The 20261-nt window shown below is 41.8% G+C and overlaps 2 protein-coding genes across 3 annotated transcripts in view; one reads left to right on the top strand and one right to left on the bottom strand.

The window, feature by feature from the left end:
* The window catches only part of EVC (EvC ciliary complex subunit 1), a 98041-nt gene extending 85661 nt beyond the window's left edge, over positions 1 to 12380 (top strand). Inside the window, exons 21-22 of the transcript XR_012904381.1 lie at positions 5299 to 5495; positions 12242 to 12380. The gene's annotated coding sequence lies outside the window, so the exon portion shown is untranslated. The remainder of the gene's footprint in view (positions 1 to 5298; positions 5496 to 12241) is intronic.
* CRMP1 (collapsin response mediator protein 1) overlaps positions 4065 to 20261 on the bottom strand; it is a 66704-nt gene continuing 50507 nt past the window's right edge. For both annotated transcript variants that reach the window (XM_006128209.3, XM_006128210.4), the window contains exons 10-14: positions 14242 to 14383; positions 12201 to 12371; positions 9746 to 9925; positions 6575 to 6740; positions 4065 to 5080 (exon numbers count right to left, since the gene is read on the bottom strand). In XM_006128209.3, coding sequence (XP_006128271.1) covers positions 4989 to 5080; positions 6575 to 6740; positions 9746 to 9925; positions 12201 to 12371; positions 14242 to 14383 — 751 coding nt within the window. In that variant the 3' untranslated portion in view covers positions 4065 to 4988. The remainder of the gene's footprint in view (positions 5081 to 6574; positions 6741 to 9745; positions 9926 to 12200; positions 12372 to 14241; positions 14384 to 20261) is intronic.

Here is a 20261-nt window from a genome sequence, read left to right on the forward strand (position 1 = left end):
TATGCACAAGCGTGAATGTTACCGTTTTCCTATTACAGCATTCAGATCTCTTCTTCACACTTCCCCATGATTGTCTCAAATAATCTAAGCAGAATCTCACTGTTATCTTCTGTCCATATTTCTAACCTCACAGTCTCTTTGCATTACTTCCCTGTTTTCATGTCCGAATGCAATATAATCTACAAAGGTCATTAGTATAGAATCTTTGAACTGACAGGACCATGAGTGGTCATATAGTCCAGCCCTCTCTGTTATGGCAGAACTAAGTATATATAGAATGCTATTTACCCTTTCTCATGTGTCATCAACCGGGATCTTAAACAAAACCATGCCTGTGGACTTCTACTTGAGCCACACCCTACCTCACAACATCATTATATATTGTTAATCCCTGTGACCATCCGATAACTTGCAGTCCCTGTTACAATATTCTAATCCAAACCAATTTGTATTAATGCTGTAACTCACTGTATGAGTAGAGCAGCTTTCCCTTGGAGGCCAGTAAGTCAAGTGAACAGGGTGTGGGTCAGCAGTCATTCCCGTCCATTTGCAGTGTTTCACTCGGCAGCCAGTGAGTGGAGTGGTCAAGCCATTGGGCATCATTTCCCAGTGCTCCAGAGTTCTGCAAGCAAGTTTCTCCCTCATGGGTTTCCCAATGGGTCATAGCCCAGGACCAAGGGAGTAGAGGTACGTAATGTCTCAGTTGCCCCTTCTGTTGCACCTTTCCAGCTTCCCATAGGTCACTTCCTACCTCCGCTCTGTCTCTTCACTTTGAGCCACAATCACAGCGCGCCCATTCCCCCTCCTCACAGCAAGACTTCCCAATCAATGTCAGCAACTGAGATAGTCCAATAAATATTTTAGCTGCCTCCCCAGTGTTTGATGATTCTCTGTCAGCAAGGAGTGGTGGAGGGAAAAGGGTCAGACCAATACCCTCCCAGCCGGGGACCTCTTATCCTGGTTCAGACCCTTCTTCTTTGAATTGTTTTATCCCCAGAAGCTCCACATTGGCTTCCTTCAGACAGTCCCTCATCTACTTTCTTCCTGCTTGATATGCAGAGTCCTCTTTTGAGCAGCTCCTCTATTTGGACCATGTGCTATAGTTCCTGCAGGTTGGGGTCCTGTTGGCCCAGTACTGCTCCTTCCCATCCTTTCCGTGGCGGGTTGTAAACCCCAACACCGTGAAACTAATGACATGCTTTTCTAGCATTCATATACTAATACCTGCTGCGCCCACATTGCTCTTCTGCTGAGGTCTCCTCCTGCTCTCTCCTGCATATTTTTAGTTTTTAAAGTATTTGTAAATAGGACGTGGCACTAGATCCACTAGCTTTACTAACACTTCTTTCCTGCTTTCATTAAATGAGACATCTAGCATGGTTCCCACTGGTAAGTAGAGCCCTACATGGATACAAAATTGGAATCTACTTCTGTAAAAATGAGCGTGATCTATTTAGCCAGGAGACGGCTGAGCGGTGGCTTGCGCATAGTCTGAAAATACCATCAAGGGGAACAAACATTTCACATTACAGTGCTTTTCGATCTTGCAGACAAAAGACAAAACACAAGCCAATAGCTGGAAGCTGAAATTGGACAAATTCAGACTAGCAATAAGAGCCAAAGTTTTTAACAGTGAGATGCTTCATTGGAACAATTATCAAGACAACCCATCACTGGCAATTTTAAAATCAAGAATGGATGATTTTCTAAAAAATGGGTGCTAGTTCAAACAGGAAGTTATTCAGGTAACTCCTATGGCCTGTGTTATGCAGGAGTTCACACTGTATGATTATAGTGGTCCCTTCTGGCCTTATAATGTATGACTATAGAACAGTGATTCTCAAACTTTTGGGCCCATGGCCCACCCCGCTCAACGCAGACCTTTCCACGGACCACCAGTCAACCACCCATGATGACAAAATGGGTACAGAAGGAGATGGCGGTGTGGGGTCTAGCAAGGAGGTGGTGTGCAGGAGCGGGGTGAGGTGTAGGGGGTCTCTGGGTGGGGAGCTGGGTAAAGATTCAGGAGCAGGATGTTGGGGGGGGGGGGTCCTGGGAGGGAGGGTGCAGGAGTGGGATGGATTTCTAGCACCTTTGCAGCACACGAGCAGTGCAAAGCACCTGGAGCATAGATGAAGGATAAGGCCTCTCACATCCGGAACAGATAGCTGTTAACTTACTTCATGAAATAGCACTTCTGTTCTTCACAACCTGCCAAGACTATGTTTGTTTATGGCCTTCAAACTGTTTTAAGTCAATAACTGGCTTTATGAATTGATACATATCACTTCATGTGCCTGTCATCACACAAATGTTTCACAAAGTAAACACTATGGGTATGTCTAGACTACATAGCTCCATCGACGGAGCCATGCAAACTAGTTTACCCAACATAGTCAATGAAGCGGGAATTTAAATAATCCCTGCTTCATTAAAATAAAAATGGCCGCCGCGCTGTGCCGACAATCAGCTGATCCGGCACAGTGTGACAGTCTAGATGCAGATCGGTCGACAAGGGAAGCCTTTGTCGACCGCTCCCTTATTCCTCATGAAACAAGATTATTTAAATCCCCGCTTCATTGACTATGTCGGGTAAACTAGTTTGCATGGCTCCGTCGATGGAGCCATGTAGTCTAGACATACCCCAAGGGTTTGAGAACCATGAAGGCCAGTAGGTCTAACTTTTATGGTCTGTTTTGCCCCAGAGACATACCTGGAATCTGATATTTAAAGAGGAAGTACCCCCAAATTGGGCATCTTAGATGAATCAGAATATTTAATTTTTATGCAGTGGTTAATTTGTTTTTAAGGAAAGATGAGAATATCCCAGCTTAAAACTGTCATGGACAACCCACTCAAGAACTCTGTTTACAACATGCAAAAATCATGTAAAGCAGTTTGAGTAGAAATAAATACCATCGTGAGGAGTTAATGGTGGCTAGTACAATGCACACAAAGAGTAGTGATTAAATTTCAGTGCATTGATTTGTGGATAGGGTATTTAACGGGTGACACAGTACTGGTTAAGGACCAGTCTTAATATTATTGTTAACAGCACAACTATAGCTTTGCCAGAAACCCTGAATATGGGGCATCATGTGAACTATCTCGGAGTCACAACTTTGTTCCTGGTTTCTCTCAGCTGCTGGATGGCGCTTTGTAGGGAGAGAGGAGAATGGAGACAGTCTCCCACCACACACACTCAGCCAATAGGAGTAGCTGTCACATGGAGACTGCACTCCTCTCCTCATGGCTACCTATGATGCGAAAGGCAAGGGACACTTAGTCCAGTTTTGTTGGGGGCAGTATCTTGGCAGAACTATTGCCACTACAAATTTCTAGTGTGTATAAGGCCTATGAAGCACAAGTCCCATTGAAAGCCAATAGGATTTATGCTCCTAAGTCACTTAAGCTCTTTTGAGAATCTCCCAACCTCCCTCTTTTAGCTTGGCCTTTCCTTAGCATCAGCAACACAAGCAAATAAAGAAAAGGAAACATAAGTAGGCCTCTTTCTCATGCACCTACTCATTGGAAAAGAGGAGGGAGGCCATTTCCAACAACCTCCCAGAGAAGGATAGGACAGTCCATTTTTGCATCAGTTCATGTTTTTGATGTGCTCAGACACTGATGTTGGGCTCCTGATAAGAGAACACACCAAGAGATGGATTCCAATAGGCAATGCAAACAGAAAAATGACTTGGATAAAGATGGAGTTTTGTGTGCTCTCTAGGCAGTCTCTGGTGGTTGCTGTGCCATATTAAAGATGAGGATGGCAGCACTCTACTCCACTTTATGGAAATCTGATTCAGCCCTAGAGCTGAGGTGGATTGCCAGTGCAGCTGTTAGCGGGCCAAAGACCAGGCAACTAGAAATGACTCTATTCTTACCACAGGCTCTATTCAGTTTAGCTGAAGTGGACACGCAAAAACAATATTCAAGTATGCGCAAAAAGTTATACATAAACCATCTTTGTGCACTGAGGATGCAGCTTCTTTGTGCTTTCAGGTAGACCCAGAAGAAAACGCCATGTTATGATTTCTAAAAATCATACTGGTGAACAAGAGCACTGCAAGACATTTAATGATCATTTCATTTCTTTTATTTCACAAGCTTTGAATTCAGAAGTAGAACCACAACTAGTAGATCTGATAGGGTATAGTAAGTAAAAATGTGTGTGATTACAAAGGAAAAACTTTGTACAAAAAATTTAAAAAATCCAACAGTAATTTGAATTAAGTACCAAAACACTCATGCAAGAGGAGAGCACTGCCCAGCCGGAGAAATCTCTGAATGGGTTGGCAATGACATTGCTGCATAGGAATTATGGCTCTGTCTAAAATGAAAACAGTTAAAGACACATAATTGGAATGTACTCAGTGGATAACAAAAATTGCTACAGAGACCATTTTGTCATTACACATTTTGTATTTGTTTCTTTGTATCTGGGAGGAGTGCTTCTTGGGTTTATAATAAATTAAAGGTATTAACAGGAGCCACTTATGCTATTCTACTGCATACTTTAAAAATTTCCATATTCTTCCTCCTTATGGATTCTAGTGGCTTTGATCTTGGCATTGTGTCAATTGTTGGCAACGTGTTCTAAACAGACACACTCACAGACTGCAACTTGCATAAATAACTTAGTGACATGCATTTACTACTCTAATACAGCTAACGGGTGCAAAGGAACCATCATTTAGTTACAAGACAAAGATAAAACCTGTAGTCACTAAAGAGGCAATGGAAGCACCATGCTTTAAGGTGACTATGGCAAGAAAGCACAATTGTGAGGCAAGTAGTTCCAAGCAAACACACCACACTATTATCACCTCTTCCTATACAAATAAAAAGAAAAAAAACGGAAAAGACAGCTCATTTCCCCCGCATTAGTACCGAATAAAACTGTGGGTTCAGTAACATGGACATCAAAGGGAACAGACATTATTCCCATGATCCTTCATTCTTGCCATTCTCCCCATCATCTCCGTTCAACCAAGACTGGTAATATTAGAGCGACCACCAGGGGGCGCAACAATACGGTGTCCTGTGCGACGGGGATTGTTGTCATCTACCTGAGCACCTGTAAAACAGCAATCCAGTCAGCAAAGCAAGAGAGTTAATGGAATGGAAATGGAGAGGTCTGATTTAAAAAATCCAGTCAACAGTAAATTTTCACGTGACTGGTTCTGTTGGGAGTTCTATAGGGATGGTGTCCACAGCCTCTGATTGTCAGAAGCTGGGAATGGGCAACAGGAGATGATGACTTGATGATTGCCTTTCTGTTCATTTTTTTTTTAGGTATCTGGCGCTAGCCACTGTTGGAAGTGGGCCAGATGGATGTTTGGTCTAACTCAGAATGGCCGTTCTTATGTGATATTTTTACTGCTTTGTTTTGCACCTGGTTTTGCATCACTTCTAACTGAGCAAGGCCCTGTTCCTGCAAAGGATTGTCTTGAGTAGAATTCCACTGACTTCCATACAGGAGTGAATACCTGGTGAGTGGATTCTTTTTGAGGGATCAGAACAGGTTGCTATTCTAAGTAATAATTTGTCTCTGTAGCAAGCATTGACATTTCTGCATGAAAATGTATAAAAACAGGCATACAATTTCAAAGGGCCTAAAGACCAGACTTTTGAAAATAATCTGGCACCTTACTCCCACTGAAACCAATGGGAGGTAGATGCCTAAATACTTTTAAAAATCTGGTCTCAAGTGATTTAGGCCATGTCTACACTAGCGAGCTTAGAGTGGCCCAGCGTACAGTGGCACTGGTAAGATCACTTGTGTAGCCGCTCTATGCCAACAGGAGACAGGTCTATCATCAACATAGTAAAACCACTTCAGAGAGTGCTGGTAGCTTTGTTGGCAGAAGTTCTACCTCCCTCTGTGCACACTACCACTTACACAGATGAAACTTTTCTCTCTCAGGGGTGTTTTTTTCACACCTCCGAGCGAGATAAGTATTGCCAACATAAGTGGTAGCATAAACATGGCCTTTGAATCACAAAGCTTGCTGATATTCTTCTGAAACTCTCATTCACAATCTATCACTGTTACCTGCCATATTTTGTAAGTGAACAAGCAAAAATCTTCCTGTATATTTACACATGCTCAGTCTCACAAGTACACCACTGTATTGGTGAATCACATTTTACAAGCTGCCAAAAACAGATGAAAAATCAGTTAATTTTCCTTGGGTTCTCTGCTCTTTCGTCTGTCAAAAGGTTTCACTGGATTCCCAAAGGCAAGATTTTACAGGGTAGAAGCATTGTTCTTGTTTCTCCATGGAAAAGATTGTAATTGTCCATGTAATTTGTTAAAAAAATAAGAACCACTGATGTATTAAGTCTACTGCTGTCTTTTGGATGTTATATTTACATCACATCAAAATTAACCTCTAAGGAGAGAAGTTACCTAGAATAACCCTACCAATATGATACGTCTCCTCTGCTTATTATGTGAGGAAATATCACATAATGGTGCTTTTGCTTGAATGGTGAGATGCATGGGCTATTTTGGAATGATTAGTACTCATATTTTTACAGATAGTCATAATCAGTCATGTTGGTTTACCTGATAAGCTAAAGTTAGACTGATGGAGGTTTCTGATTGGTGGAGGCTGGTTTTTGGCAGGGGAGGACTTGGTTGAAGGTGCAGGAGTTGCATATTTTGGCGTAGCTGGGATTTCATACACTGGCCCATCATACATTCCTCTGGACACCCCTTGCAATCCTGTTACCTAAAATAAAAGAGAGAACAATCCAGACACTAACTGCATGGATATTGCTGGATTTTGCCCCCTGATAACAATAATAATATATTATAATACTGAATTATAATATTAAATCACACGTGCAGTTCATAGTACGTACGGAGCTGTATTATATTCAGTTCCTCTAGTGAGGAGGCGTGGCCTCCCTCAGATAGAAACGTGGAGAAAATACTGCGAGCCTGCTGGTGAATGGAACCTGTTCAGCCGTGCCCCACACATAAGAAGCAGAGGAATGGGACAGCAGTCCAGTTGGAGGGGAGCTGCCGAGAGAGACAGAAGTTTCTTCCCCACTGCTGGAGCAGGACGCTGAGGAGAACTGTGGCTGCATTGAGGACCTGCTTGAGCTTCCCAAGTGCCCTGACAGTCCCGATGCTGAGGAGATGCTACTACCACCTTTGGCAGTGTATCCCAGGGAGACTGAGGATGACCTGTGCATCCAGATACACCCATGGGCAAGAGTAGGAAGGAGCCCAGGGGGATCACACTTTTGCAGGTATTGGGTCAGGCCAGGCTGTCATGTCCCAGGAAATCCATGTCCCTTCCCCCCGCCACCTTACCCTTTGGATGGCAGTATGTCCCCTTCTTAGGCCAAAAGGCCTATATTTATCTGTTGCCTACCAGAACCAGGATAACAGACTGTGTTGAGGTCTCTTCCAGCACTGGGATTCTATAACATTATGATAATTGGTCAGCTCCCAAGAACAGGCCCTGCCTTTTATTGCTTATCTGTGCAGCACCTAGCACAATGGGACCCTGGTCTCAGCTCCTGGTTTATAGGCATTAGTTCTGTAATATACATAGAGCTCTTATGCAGAAGTTCAGACTAGATTATCATAATGTACCCCTCTGGCTCTGGCCTCAAAACCTCTGAAATAATATTACACCACTGTACATATTTCAAACAGAAACTGCTGGGAAGATCCTTGTCTGACATCACATTACTTTTGTTGTGCCAAGGTATATGAATGAGGACCACACTGTGGATTTGATCATCAGTAGGTTTTACAATACCTGTAAAGTAAAAGAAGTTTCTTGAGTGGGAAGAGAAGCAGTGATAAGAACATGATTCAGAGCTCAATCACACTTCTAGAACTTCCGGTCATCTGAAGAAGTGGTCTGTGCCCACGAAAGCTCATGATACCATCTACACATTTTGTTAGTCTTTAAAGTGCTACTAGACTATTGTTGTTTTTAAAGTTTATTCTAGAAATCAGTCAGCAGAGGGCGCTCTAAGAGCACCAAAGTCAGTGTTCTCCCTTGCCTCACCTCTTCTAACTACCTCCACCTAACTAACCACAGAAAACTAAGATCTTTCCCCAATCTCCAGCTCCTACAGGGAGCTGCTAACCTAACTCTTGTAGGAAACTCAAGAGTGGGAGAAGAGGGGGCTTGAGAGCCTAAACCGGAATATCAAAGCGCTGCCTACACAGTAGACACTGTGAGGAGACCGGAACTGTGTGACTGAGCAGGAAAGTGTGCCACACATCCTTGTGGATGCATGCTGTTTGCATCTTTCCCCAAAGGAACGGATATACTGCATTCTATAATTGAATAATTTCTCTGAGGAAAATGGAAAAGAGAAAAGGCTTTTTGAAGGAAGTGGATTGCCATCTCAAACTGTTTATGGCACAACTAAAAAACAACAAATAGTCCAGTAGGACCTTAAAGACTAACAAAATATATAGATGGTATCATGAGCTTTCATGGGCAAAACCCACTACTTCCGCACACTTCATTTGCTGTCCATCGTAATCTATTTTATAAGATTTTTATAGTAAAAAATTGAAGTAAAAACAAGTAGTAGCCTTTTCTTCTCTGGTGTTTGTGTTCCCTGACAAAGAGACCTCACTATGCAAAGAACAACAAAAAAGAATTTTCAGACAATTCAGATCTAATAACAAACTCTAAGTATTGGCTTCAAAAGAGTCACAGTGATATAAATTGAAACTAGAACTGACCCAGGCCTGGTCAAATAGGACACTTTCCATGGTCTATGTATTTCATTTGCTAAAACATCGGTCCCACAGAAGAGAAAAGGCTGGAAAGTTTTGTGTTTTATATGCAAAAACAACTCAAGTGAAGCTAATTTACCCACAACAGTCATTAAAAGCTGACAGAATGCCAACTACACTGAATGCTTCCAACTTAGTATGTACATGGGAAACAAATACTTTATGGCTGTGTCTACATTGGCATCCCTTTCCGGAAAAGGGATGCTAATGAGACACTTCGGAATTGCAAATCCGCGGGGGATTTAAATATCCCCCGCGGCATTTGCATTTACATGGCTGCCGCTTTTTTCTGGCTCTGGGTTTTTGCCGGAGAAAAGCGCCAGTCTAGACGCGATTCTCCGGAAAATAAGCCCTTTTCCGGAAGATCCCTTATTCCCTACAAGGGAATAAGGGATCTTCCGGAAAAGGGCTTATTTTCCGGAGAATCGCGTCTAGACTGGCGCTTTTCTCCGGCAAAAACCCCAAGCCGGAAAAAAGCGGCAGCCATGTAAATGCAAATGCCGCGGGGGATATTTAAATCCCCCGCGGATTTGCAATTCCGAAGTGTCTCATTAGCATCCCTTTTCCGCAAAGGGATGCCAATGTAGACACAGCGTCTGTGCTTATCCAACAAGCCACACTATTCAACAATTTGAAATGACAGCCTGGCCTGACCCCAACACCTGCAAAAGTGGTGGTTCTTCTTTCTTTTTGGTTAGACTTGCCTTGTATTATCTTTCTGTTTCCTTCAGAAGACTGTCTATCATAGACATGGCATACATCAGTGAAATCAAAGGAACTACACTGGTTTATACCAGCTGAGGGTGTAGCCCATAGCTTTTGGCAACGTTTCCAGTCCCACATGGATTCATTTCACTTTGGATAATAATAATGCAACATGTTTGTTCATTTGGTTCCAAGAGAGCCTCTAGCGAGAGAAGATCTGTGGAGTTTTGAATAGTAGGCCAAGATTGAACCTACCTTATTCCTGATTTTGATGCGCTGGTAAAGGAATTCAGGGAAAGGTTTGCGAGGAATGAAGCGGCCCATTCCCTTATTTACATGTAGATTTCCATCTTCAAACACAATTTTTCCTTGGCTTATAACCACCAGGGGAGCCCCATGGCATTCCATTCCTTCAAAGATGTTGTATTCAACAGCCTGAGGATCAAACAACATACACTGAAAACTCCATTCAAGCTCAATCTCAGGTCTGTTTTCCTTTGGGAAAGTACAACAGACATGTATGGCCCTATTTTTATCCAGCTTTCACTTATGTATCTGCAAAGCACCTGCAAACTGTGCAAGCACTTGTGTTTGTTTACATGAAAAAATACTTTTTCCACACATAGAGGCTTATTTGGATACTTTCTATTTGGTAATTGCATTATTGGACGTTATATGAAAATGTGGCCCTTATGCATAATCTGAGGCTCCAAAAAATACTTATTCCTCATGGACAGACACACAAAAAAAGTGTTTGCAGTAGATAACAAAATGAACATGTAACCCACACACCTAGTGTGGTTACTGAGCAATGCAAGTGGTACCTAGACCACAGCAACAGTTAAGACCAAGAGACCTCTACAGCATAGGCTCAGAGCCAGCTGGCTTTTAGCTCAGAGGGTAGAAGATCCTATACCCCGCTTCAAAGGTCCCAGGTTCAAATCCGGCCTGGTGGCAGTTACAAACAGGCCTGCTGGCTGCCAAACACAGGGCTGTTAGAACAAGTTTACATTGCCTTTGGGAGGTGTGATTGCAACACACAGGCACACCTGAGATAATGTTGGTACAGGTGTTACTGCAATACTATACGGCTACTAGCAAAAAATAGCAGTGTAACCTCAGTGACATGGGTGGCAGCACAGCATAGCCACCATCTTACATACCTAGAGTCCCAGGCAAGGCTGTACTCAGCTAGCTTGTGCCACTGTGGTTACCTACTATATTTAGCAAGATAGCTCAATCAAAACTATCTCAAGTATTGTCCCAGGCCTTGTCTTCACTTATTGGGAGATTGATCTCCCAGAGGTCGATGTAGTGGGTCTAGTAAGAACACACTAAATCAACCACTCCCATCAACTCCGTTGCACTCCTGTCAACTCTGGTACTCCACCGGGTCTCAAGTAGTAAGAGAAGTCGACAGGAGAGTAATGTGCTTTTTCGAAGGAGAGCATCCAGACTTCCTGGGTGCTCTCTTTCAAAAAAGCAGCTTGCTTTTTTGAAAGTACTGGTTGTAGTCGAAAGAGGCTTTTTCTAAAGTATCTTTTTCAGTCTAGATGTAGGCTTAGTGATTTTATGTGTCTAACCTGAAACATCTTAAAGGGGCTCTCATTTTCTGAGGCTGGTGTGCACAGTACCTTCTGAAAAATCAGCCCCTTTTAAAGTCAGGCAAACACAAATTGAGGCACACAAACTGAATATTTAAGACCCCTTTAAAAATATAGGATATCCAGTAAACTATCATAAATACTGAATGAAAATTAGATACATTTATGGAACTGTGACCACCCACTATGGTGATACGCATGATGTAAAATACCTCGTAGATAGATATGCAGTAGTTGTAGCTGTTTTGTTCCCAGGATATGAGAGAGACAAGATATTACCTCACCCACCTTGTCTCTACAGAGGATAGATATGTAGATTATAATACATTAGATAAAATAAGATAAACATTATGGGCCTGCCTTTTGTGTAGTCATTACACAAGGATCAAAGGGTTTGGAAAGATCACACTGTTGGTACACTATGCAAATTGAGACACAGAATCAAAGAAGTATAAAGTTTCATAATTCAACATGACCAAAAAATCCCAAGACCAGTTATAATCTAGAACCCAGATTATAAAAACATTGAATTACCCATAACATTTCAGAACATTTTTTAATCTGCTCAGGCAATGAATAACTGATGCTTCTGAAGTGAGCAAAAAAAAGGGAAAAAATGTACTTTAAGGATCAGGTTTGTAAGGGTATTTAATCACATAAAAGTGCAAGGAGGCACCTAGTGGGACTTTCTAAATCAACAGGATTGCTTAAATTCATTTGAAAAACCCACTACATGCCTACCAGCATGTTTAGATCTCAGAATTTATTTACAGATCTGATACTGGCTCTGAGGTTGATGCAAATGGGCATGGCTTCACTGACATTAGTGGAGCTATGCTGATTAACACTCTTGAGGAGCTGCCCTATTCATTTAGCCAAGTTTGCAATGTTGTACATGCAAGAAAAATTCTTTCCTGACCATATTGGTAAATTTCTGATTCTGTAAATAAAAAATGTAATGACTTTCATTTTAATACAAACAATAATACTTTTTAATACAGAACATCAAAATTATCCAGTTCTTATGTATCCAGCACATAGGAGTTCATTTGAGTTAGAAGATTGGTAGTTGTTTTCATAATGACAATAGGAATTTTATCTCTTACCGATTTATGGTTTTTGGCTGTAATAGTCTTCACTTTATCAGGATCCCAGATAACAACATCGGCATCTGAGCCCACAGCAATCCTACCCTTCCTTGGATACAGATTAAAGATTTTGGCGGCATTGGTGCTGGTAACAGCCACAAACTGGTTCTCATCCATTTTGCCTGTGGCCTGCAAGCAATTTGACAGAATAAATTAATGCTTTCAAAATGGACACAGAATATTGGTAATGTCAACATGTAAGGGAATGTGTGTGTAACAACTGGAGCAAGGAAATAAAGGATGGCATTGCACGAGCCAAAGGTTTTATCAGCATGAGTTTGTGAGGTCTGTACTATTCAGGAGCAGCATACAGATAAGCGAGTTATTCAGGTCATCCCAAAGCAAAGCCACTAAACCCTTAATCCAGACTAGCCCATCATGTATGATGTATCTGCCACATGTTTTATTACAGATAAAAGGCATGTCTCCATCTGCTAATGCCCCTTTCTACTGCTCTCACATTTGCAGGCACCGTAATATGGATGTGAACAATCTGTATCTGCTTTAAGTCACTTTTTATACTACAGGAAAAGCATAAAGGAGCATCAGTACACCTGAAAAACCAGGCCTTCTTATTCTTACCACTCCCTCCCACACACACACACCTGTAAATCCAGGTTGCTTTGGTAGCACAAGTCCAACTGGAAAGGCCTCAGAGGATGAGAAAAGTCATCAATGACCACATTAGAAATATCTAATAATGACACACTATATCTTTGCTGCACTGAACAATGTAAAATGTTATAGTCCAATATTTTTGGATCTTCTCAGGCTAGAAACAAGAGCAGTGTGGCCCAATGAAAAACAGACCATTCTCCCCCATTGGATGGTATAACCACACCCATTTTTAGCCCTAATATAATTTGAGAATCCAAGTCCCCACCTGCATCTCAGCCAATGTAGTTTTGCAATGGACATTCCATGTTTTGTGGGAGAAAAGAAGAAAAAGTGTCTCTGGTTGATTGTATTTTGTTAATTTGTTCATTTTGCTTTTAAACAGCAGCCATTTGAAGCTGCTTCAGTGTTTGAAATCCTAGCAGTGGTCCCTGGAAAGTTGGGTTGGTAAACAGAGTTGAGGTCAGGTGGTCAAAGGTGCACTATGGATGTAACTGGACAGCTTTACAGTTTGTAACATGCGTATTAGTTTCACCTGTGAGTGGGTAGGGGGAATGTATTATGTATGAGGATCCATGGAATATCCAACAAATTGTTAACTCATGCCAACATTACACTGTACAATATACAGTACCAGTGTAAATTAGAGCAGGAGTCCTCATTTAAATGGCTATACACTCCAGCTTCAGTTCCCATCCATTTGTAATTTCTCAATGATGAATGTGAACTTTTCCCAAAGTAAAATGATCTAGCTGTCAAGTTTATACAAAGTCTATTTATACAAAGAGGTTGAACTGCTTTGACTATTATGTCAGCTCCAAACACACGATCTGTCATAATACCAAAACAGTGATGTACAGTCAGTTAAGCCTCAGGACTCATCAAACATGATGTGTTTCCATAGCAAAAGAGAAATAAAATGCAAAGCTTCTAGCTGCATTCCTAGGATGCATCTACACTGAACCGTAGCTCGAAATAAGATACACAATTTGAGCTAAGCAATTTGCGTATCTTTAGATCTTATTTCAAAATAGCTTATTTCATAATTTAGTGCTGTCTACACAGTGCCAAATTTTGAAATAACCAGCTATTCTGAAATGTCCCTTACTCCTCATGGGATGAGGTTTACAGGGTGTCAGAACAGCGAGCTCGAAATAATAGGCTTGCTATTAAGACATGGGCTAGTTATTTCTAGTATCCCAAAATAGCTTTGCAGTGTAGACATAGCCCTACTGATTATGTCTTCAGAAATAAATAATAACCTTATGGTAGCTCATTCTGTAGACTGTGGGGAAGCTACTAGAATGCTGACAGAGAGCCTCTTGCCTTTCATTCTCCAGCTAACAGCCGATATTTTAGTCTATACAGATAAGCAATTACTCACGACAGACTTGTCCCAGACCACAGTCATTCTTTCCTCAATTCCATTAACTCCTTCAGGAATCATAGTGAAGTTATCCTTTCCAATGGCTTTCTGGGCAGTGCTGTAGGGACAGTGTCCACTTCCTGTCACCTGTAGATCTCCACTAAAAAAAGTCAACACATGGAATATTTATATTGCAGGACACAGAGACACACTTGGCATCATGCTGGGTGTGAATTTGTTTTTTCAAATCTAGACGTGATCACCGAAGAGCAAGGGTGTCTGACCACCCCACCTTTCTTTAAGAAAACACCTGTCTTCAGCTTTACACTCTCCAAACAGGTCACAGTAATCAACTATGGCTGAGATCAACTGCATTTTGCTCTGCTTTTCACCAAGAAACTGGCACACAGCCCACTTAACAGGGCTGAGCAGATGACTCCAGAGGTTATCAAAATCCTGTATTAAATATTCTACTTTAAGGATAAATCCATTACCAGGTCAAACGAAAGTAACACAATGAACAGTGAATTTTTTCGTTTTTTGGCCTACAAATGTTTTGCAAAATGTGTATAGAAAAACTCTCTCCTTGCACCCTGTGACAGAGAACAGGGAGTGAATAAGTAAACTTGTGCTCTTTACTCCAACACCAATTAATTCTCCCAGAAAAAGCTGACTGAGGTAATTCAAGGTCACTATTAGAGCCCTAACAAATTCAAGAGCCATGAAAAAAGTGGCACGGACTGTGCAAGTGAGTCTCTCCCTTGAAATCTGGTCTTTTATGTGCTTTTACCCTACGCTTTATTGATTTCACAGGGGAAAACAGTGTTTTTCACATCAAAGGTCTTGACACAAAAAGTAGTTGCAAAGTCACAAGGCGATTTTATAGGGGTTATGGTATTGCTACCCTTACTTCTGTACTGCAGTCAGAGCCAGGTGGCTAGAGAAAGACAGCTATAGGCCAGGCACTCGGCTCTGAAGGCATCGCCCCACCAGCAGCAGCTCAGAAGTAAGGGTAGTAATTTCATATGATGCCATTCTTACTTCTGTGCTGCTGCTGGTAGAAGCTCTGCCTTCAGAGCTGGGCTCCCAGGCAGCAGTAGCCACTCTTGAGCTGCCCAGCTCTGAATGCAGTGCCCCACCAGAGGCAGCACATAAGTAAGGATAGCAGTACCACAACCACACACACACACACCCCTCCTTTTTGAGTCAGTAGCTGTACTGCAAACCCCGCCACCCCCAATAACCTTGCCACTACCAATTACAACACCCTGAAATTTCAGATTTAAATAGCTGAAATAATAAAATCTTAGGTCAGTGAAATTGACCAAAATGGACAGTGAATTTGGTAGGGCCCTAGTTATTAGTACATCAGTCTTTTGGGCTGGCTGAACTAACAAGCCAATTAACCATCAGCTCAAGACTGATAACAAGGCACAGGAAGGAAATGAGATGGATTCTTCAGTGGGCACAGAGCTGACAAGACCTCAGCTTTGCAGATCTTAGCTACACACAATAAATTGCACCAAAGTATGTCTGCCTCTGAAGAATTAAGGTACAGCTGACCTAGCTAGAGGTCCCCAATGGTCCCTCCCCATTTCAGTGCTGTAAGTTGCAGGTTTGAACTATATAAAGTTCTTGGATTCAGGGGGTGAAATAACTAACTGAATGAAGTAAAAGGTCATTTTTCTGTCAGATAAGTACAGTTTGTTACGGTGCCACTTCTATTCATGTTTGTGAAACGTTCTGCCTCTTCTTCTCTAATCCTTCCCTATCCACACATACAAAATGAATCAAGCTACATCAAGAGCTATTGATTTGAAGACAACCCTCTTGTTTAATGATGAAATAAGAGAGATTAGGCAAAAGTATTTTTATATTAATGAGTTCTTGCATTAGCACACATTACTAAACACACCAGTGGCATCACATGGTTTGCTTTCCATTTGATCTTGTCCTTGTTCTGTCCTTTAAGCTCATCACTGTCTTGCAAGTTTAATTTGCCATAATGGATTCTTTAATTTTTTACATATATTAATAAATACAAGTATAGGGACAAGAAACCCTCCTTCAACCCAAATAGCCTGTCAGTTCTGAGTTTATCTTTACAGTGCAGGCCTTTCTATACAACACTATTAATTTACTGCATGAGAAACAGTCTAAGACACTCTCTCTTTTCTATGCTTTGTTTTAGTTGCCTTGCCCAGTGGTTTGCTCCATATGCCCTTTGTGGAAAGTTGTTTTTCTGAGCACCACACTGCTTAGTCTTCATAGTTCAAAAATATCACATAGGCCCCAATCCAACAAAAAAATTGCATATGCTTAACGTTAAGCACATAAATAGCCCCACTGCCTGAATCTATTAAGTAGTCACATGGATATAAATGTTAGAACTGGTCAGAAAAATTCAGGATTTTCCCATGGAAAATGTTGAGGTTTTGGTGGAAAAATTGAAGTATTTAGATCCTGAAATGCCACTATGATGGCACATGGGATCTGTAATTCAAATACCTCATGCTCACATTCTCTTTCATTGACCAGACTATCTAATCATATCACATCTCCCATGAAGCACCACCAGCTCATTTCTTGGTGAGGGGAAGCAGTGCATAATGGGAAATAGAGGCTGACTAGTGAGCCCAGCCCGTACACAACTGTGGGAGCATTAAGTATCTGAAATACTACTCCCATGATGCCCTACAGTGGCATGTTGGATTTCAGGCATTCAGTTTTTTCAACAACAAAAAATCTAAAGTTTCTGTGGGAAGAAGACATTTTTGCTTAGTTAAAAATTCAGTTTCTTGCAAAATAGCTTTCACAGAAACTTTTAAACCAGCCATAATAAACATGCTTCTCTTATGTTGCAAGACTAATGCTTGTAAAAAGCTGGGAGGCCTACTGATGAAAAGTGCTATAAAAAATTATTATATGTTTGTGTGTCTGTTTGTCAGTCTGCCCATTTGTTCCAGAACTCCTCCTAAATGGTAAGAGCTAGGACCACCAAATTTGGTATGCAGCTTCCTCTTTATCATAACTTAAAGCATGGCGAAAGTTTGGTTGTGCCAAGACAATGGGATGTGTATGGAATTGTTTTTCCCCTGCGCTTTGCCCTCCCAAAGCCCTTCTCTGAGCCTCTCTATACCTCCTAAACCCCTCCCCTGACTAATGCACCGCCACCCCCTGCCCTGAGCCCCTCCTGCACCCCCTCTAGCCTCCTGCCCAGAGCCCCCACATCCCCAAACCCCTGCCCTGACTCCTGCACCTCCCCACATGCCCAGTCCCTTGCCCTGAAGGACCCGAGCAATGCCAAGTAAGTATTCTAGTTTATCATAATCATATTCAACCTTAAGTAAAGCCCTATATATAAATGCACTGCAAAGTATTAATATATAGGGTTGTATTGATTTAAAGTATTAGAACTGAAAGTAGGCTAAGCTGCTGTCATTGAAGATCTTTGACTTTAAGCCATTGAGGGGGCGGGGTGAAGGAAAGCATTTCTACATGTTTGGAGCATGATGGAAATGTCCCTGATTTCCTAGTTTTCCTGGCTGATTTTGTTATTAAGAGATGGCTTTATCTTGGTTCATAAAAAAAATCTATTGCCATTTTAGCTGTGCCATTTTGACCCACATATTATTAATATGTTGGAAGCCTCTTGTGGAGAACATACTCCTGTGTCTGCTGCAGTAAAAAAAATTACTTTTTTCTACACTGTTGTATGAGCTTTTTAAAAGCCTGATCCTGCTTCCCTGAATTCAACAGCAAAACTCCCAATGATGTGAATAGTGCAAGATCAGGCCAGAAAAGACTTTTTTTTATTTCATTTTAAGGAACAGAAAGATCAAATAAGGAAACTAATTTCAGTTGCTCTCAAGACCAGGACTAATCAAAAGTAAACCAATTTCACCCAGCTCATCAAAAATGCATTTAACTTAGGGTCAGATTCGGCTTTCTTTAACACCTATGTAAGTCTAGCACCAACAGAGAATACATCCACACAGCAGCGTTATTTTGGAATAAAAGACATTATTCCAAAATAATATAGTCCATGTCTATACTTAAGCAGTTATTTCGACATATGGTCAAAATAGTGTCAAGCTGGAGGACTGCATGCTTCAACTCCTGTAACCTTCATTGTATGAGGAGTAAGGGAAGTCGGAGGAAGCGTGCTCTATTTCAAAATAAGTGCTGTGTAGACGTTCCCAAATTTGAAATAAGCTATTTTGACTTAAGCTATGCAATTAACGTAGCTCCAGTTGCGTAGCTTATTTCAAGTTTAACCCTGGTATGTAGAAGTACCCAGAGTGACTAGTGTGCGTACAGAGATGCATGCACATAGTCTCTAATGTGCAGGTATGTAGGTGATAAAAAAACATGTCTTTCCATGCTTTTATATCACCTATGTACATATCTTGACAACCTGCCATGGTTGAAACCTCATTTCCAGAAGAAATGTGATCTGTAAACATTTGAACACCCTAAAAATGTACTTCATCTGAGGTATCAATAGAATCAGGAATCAGCACAGGAAGAAACATAGTGCCACCCCGTGTTGTTGGACAGTGGCGTGGATGGCAAACTGAATTACTCACTCTACCATGAGCACTCTGTCCTGTTGGGACTCAGCCAGAAGCTCCTTATCTCCCCAAAGATGTGGCGCTACCATGTAAGCCAAAGAAGAATCTCAGTGCACACTTTATGGAGGTGATACACAACAGTAGAGTGCCGGGACACTGCTGGTACCTGCTGAACCTGTTCACCTGAACCATTGTGGCAGACAGATGGCACTGTTTCTTCAAGCCCTTGGAATGACTATCCTCCTCCAGAAGGCTTTCAGCCAATGTAGCACAATTATTTCATTCTGTGTTGGAATTTACACCTCCAAGCTAGAGTGGAGACATAACCTAAACTAGGCTAAATCAGGCCTTCCAGCAACCGGATGCCTTCTTGCCTCAGGGCACAGCATCCCTTAGCAACACTATTAACCCTAAGAATTTAGCTATTCCCCCAGTGCCTTGATTTTCAGAAATGCTGAGCACTTACAAATCCCATTGAAGTCACTGCAAGTTATGGATGCCCAAGACCTTTCCAAACTAAGCTATAAGACATTAACAACAGAAAGATTAGCCCCTGTCCTCAGAGTTCATGGGTTTGCGCATGTGTGCATGCAAATTACAACAAGCATTTTCATATTTTAGGAGAGTGAATGCTTGGGGCCATATTATTGTTAGCAGAGCTCAAGAGAAAGGTACCAAACAAGGCCTGGTGAGGACAGAAGAAGAGCCAAGATATAGCATCTTCTCATTGGTTAACACAAAACTCATGATAATTTAACTCCTGTCTATCTTTCAAATGTTACACGAGTCCTCTAACAAAAGAGATAGGTCACCCAAGGGGAAGTTCACAAGTCTCCACTCTTGTGTGTACTGAAGCACAACCTAGAGGTTGGAAATCGGTTATATTTACTTTGGTGGAAGTTGTTAACCTTTCAAACCTGGAAGCTTTTTAATAACAAATAATTCACAGTTGAATAAATTCTGTTCCCCATTTCTTCAGTTAAAATTGCAAATAATATATCTGTCTTCATATATTTGTTTGTTCTGTCACCTTCATAGTAGATTGGTAGACTCACATCTGTACAATATATGGGGAAATTAGTATGATCTGGATTAGGGATGTATGTGAGTAGTTAAGTCGACTACTCAACGCCCCTCCCCCATTCCCCACTTGCCTCTGTATCAGAGGGGTAAGAAGAAGCTGGTGCTGGGAGGAGCCAGCTTAAAAGCTGGTTCCCTCCAGCACCATGTCCACGGTGCCGCCTGCCTCCCTCCCCCACACTGCTGCATGTATCCAGTGGCACTCCCCACAGACAGTGGCTGCTGGACCCAGCTCAATCCCAGCTCATGCCAGGCCAAGGGCTATCCCTGCTGTAGCTCTGCAGTTTAAAAGTAGTAGGACCCAGGCTGCCTGCCCTCCCATCTCTTATTACATTTAAACTGCAGAGCCGCAGCAAGGGGTAACTTCCAGAAGCTTCTTCCCTT

This window comes from Pelodiscus sinensis, chromosome 5 (assembly GCF_049634645.1).
Source record: "Pelodiscus sinensis isolate JC-2024 chromosome 5, ASM4963464v1, whole genome shotgun sequence".
In the NCBI taxonomy this organism is placed as follows: domain Eukaryota; kingdom Metazoa; phylum Chordata; order Testudines; family Trionychidae; genus Pelodiscus; species Pelodiscus sinensis.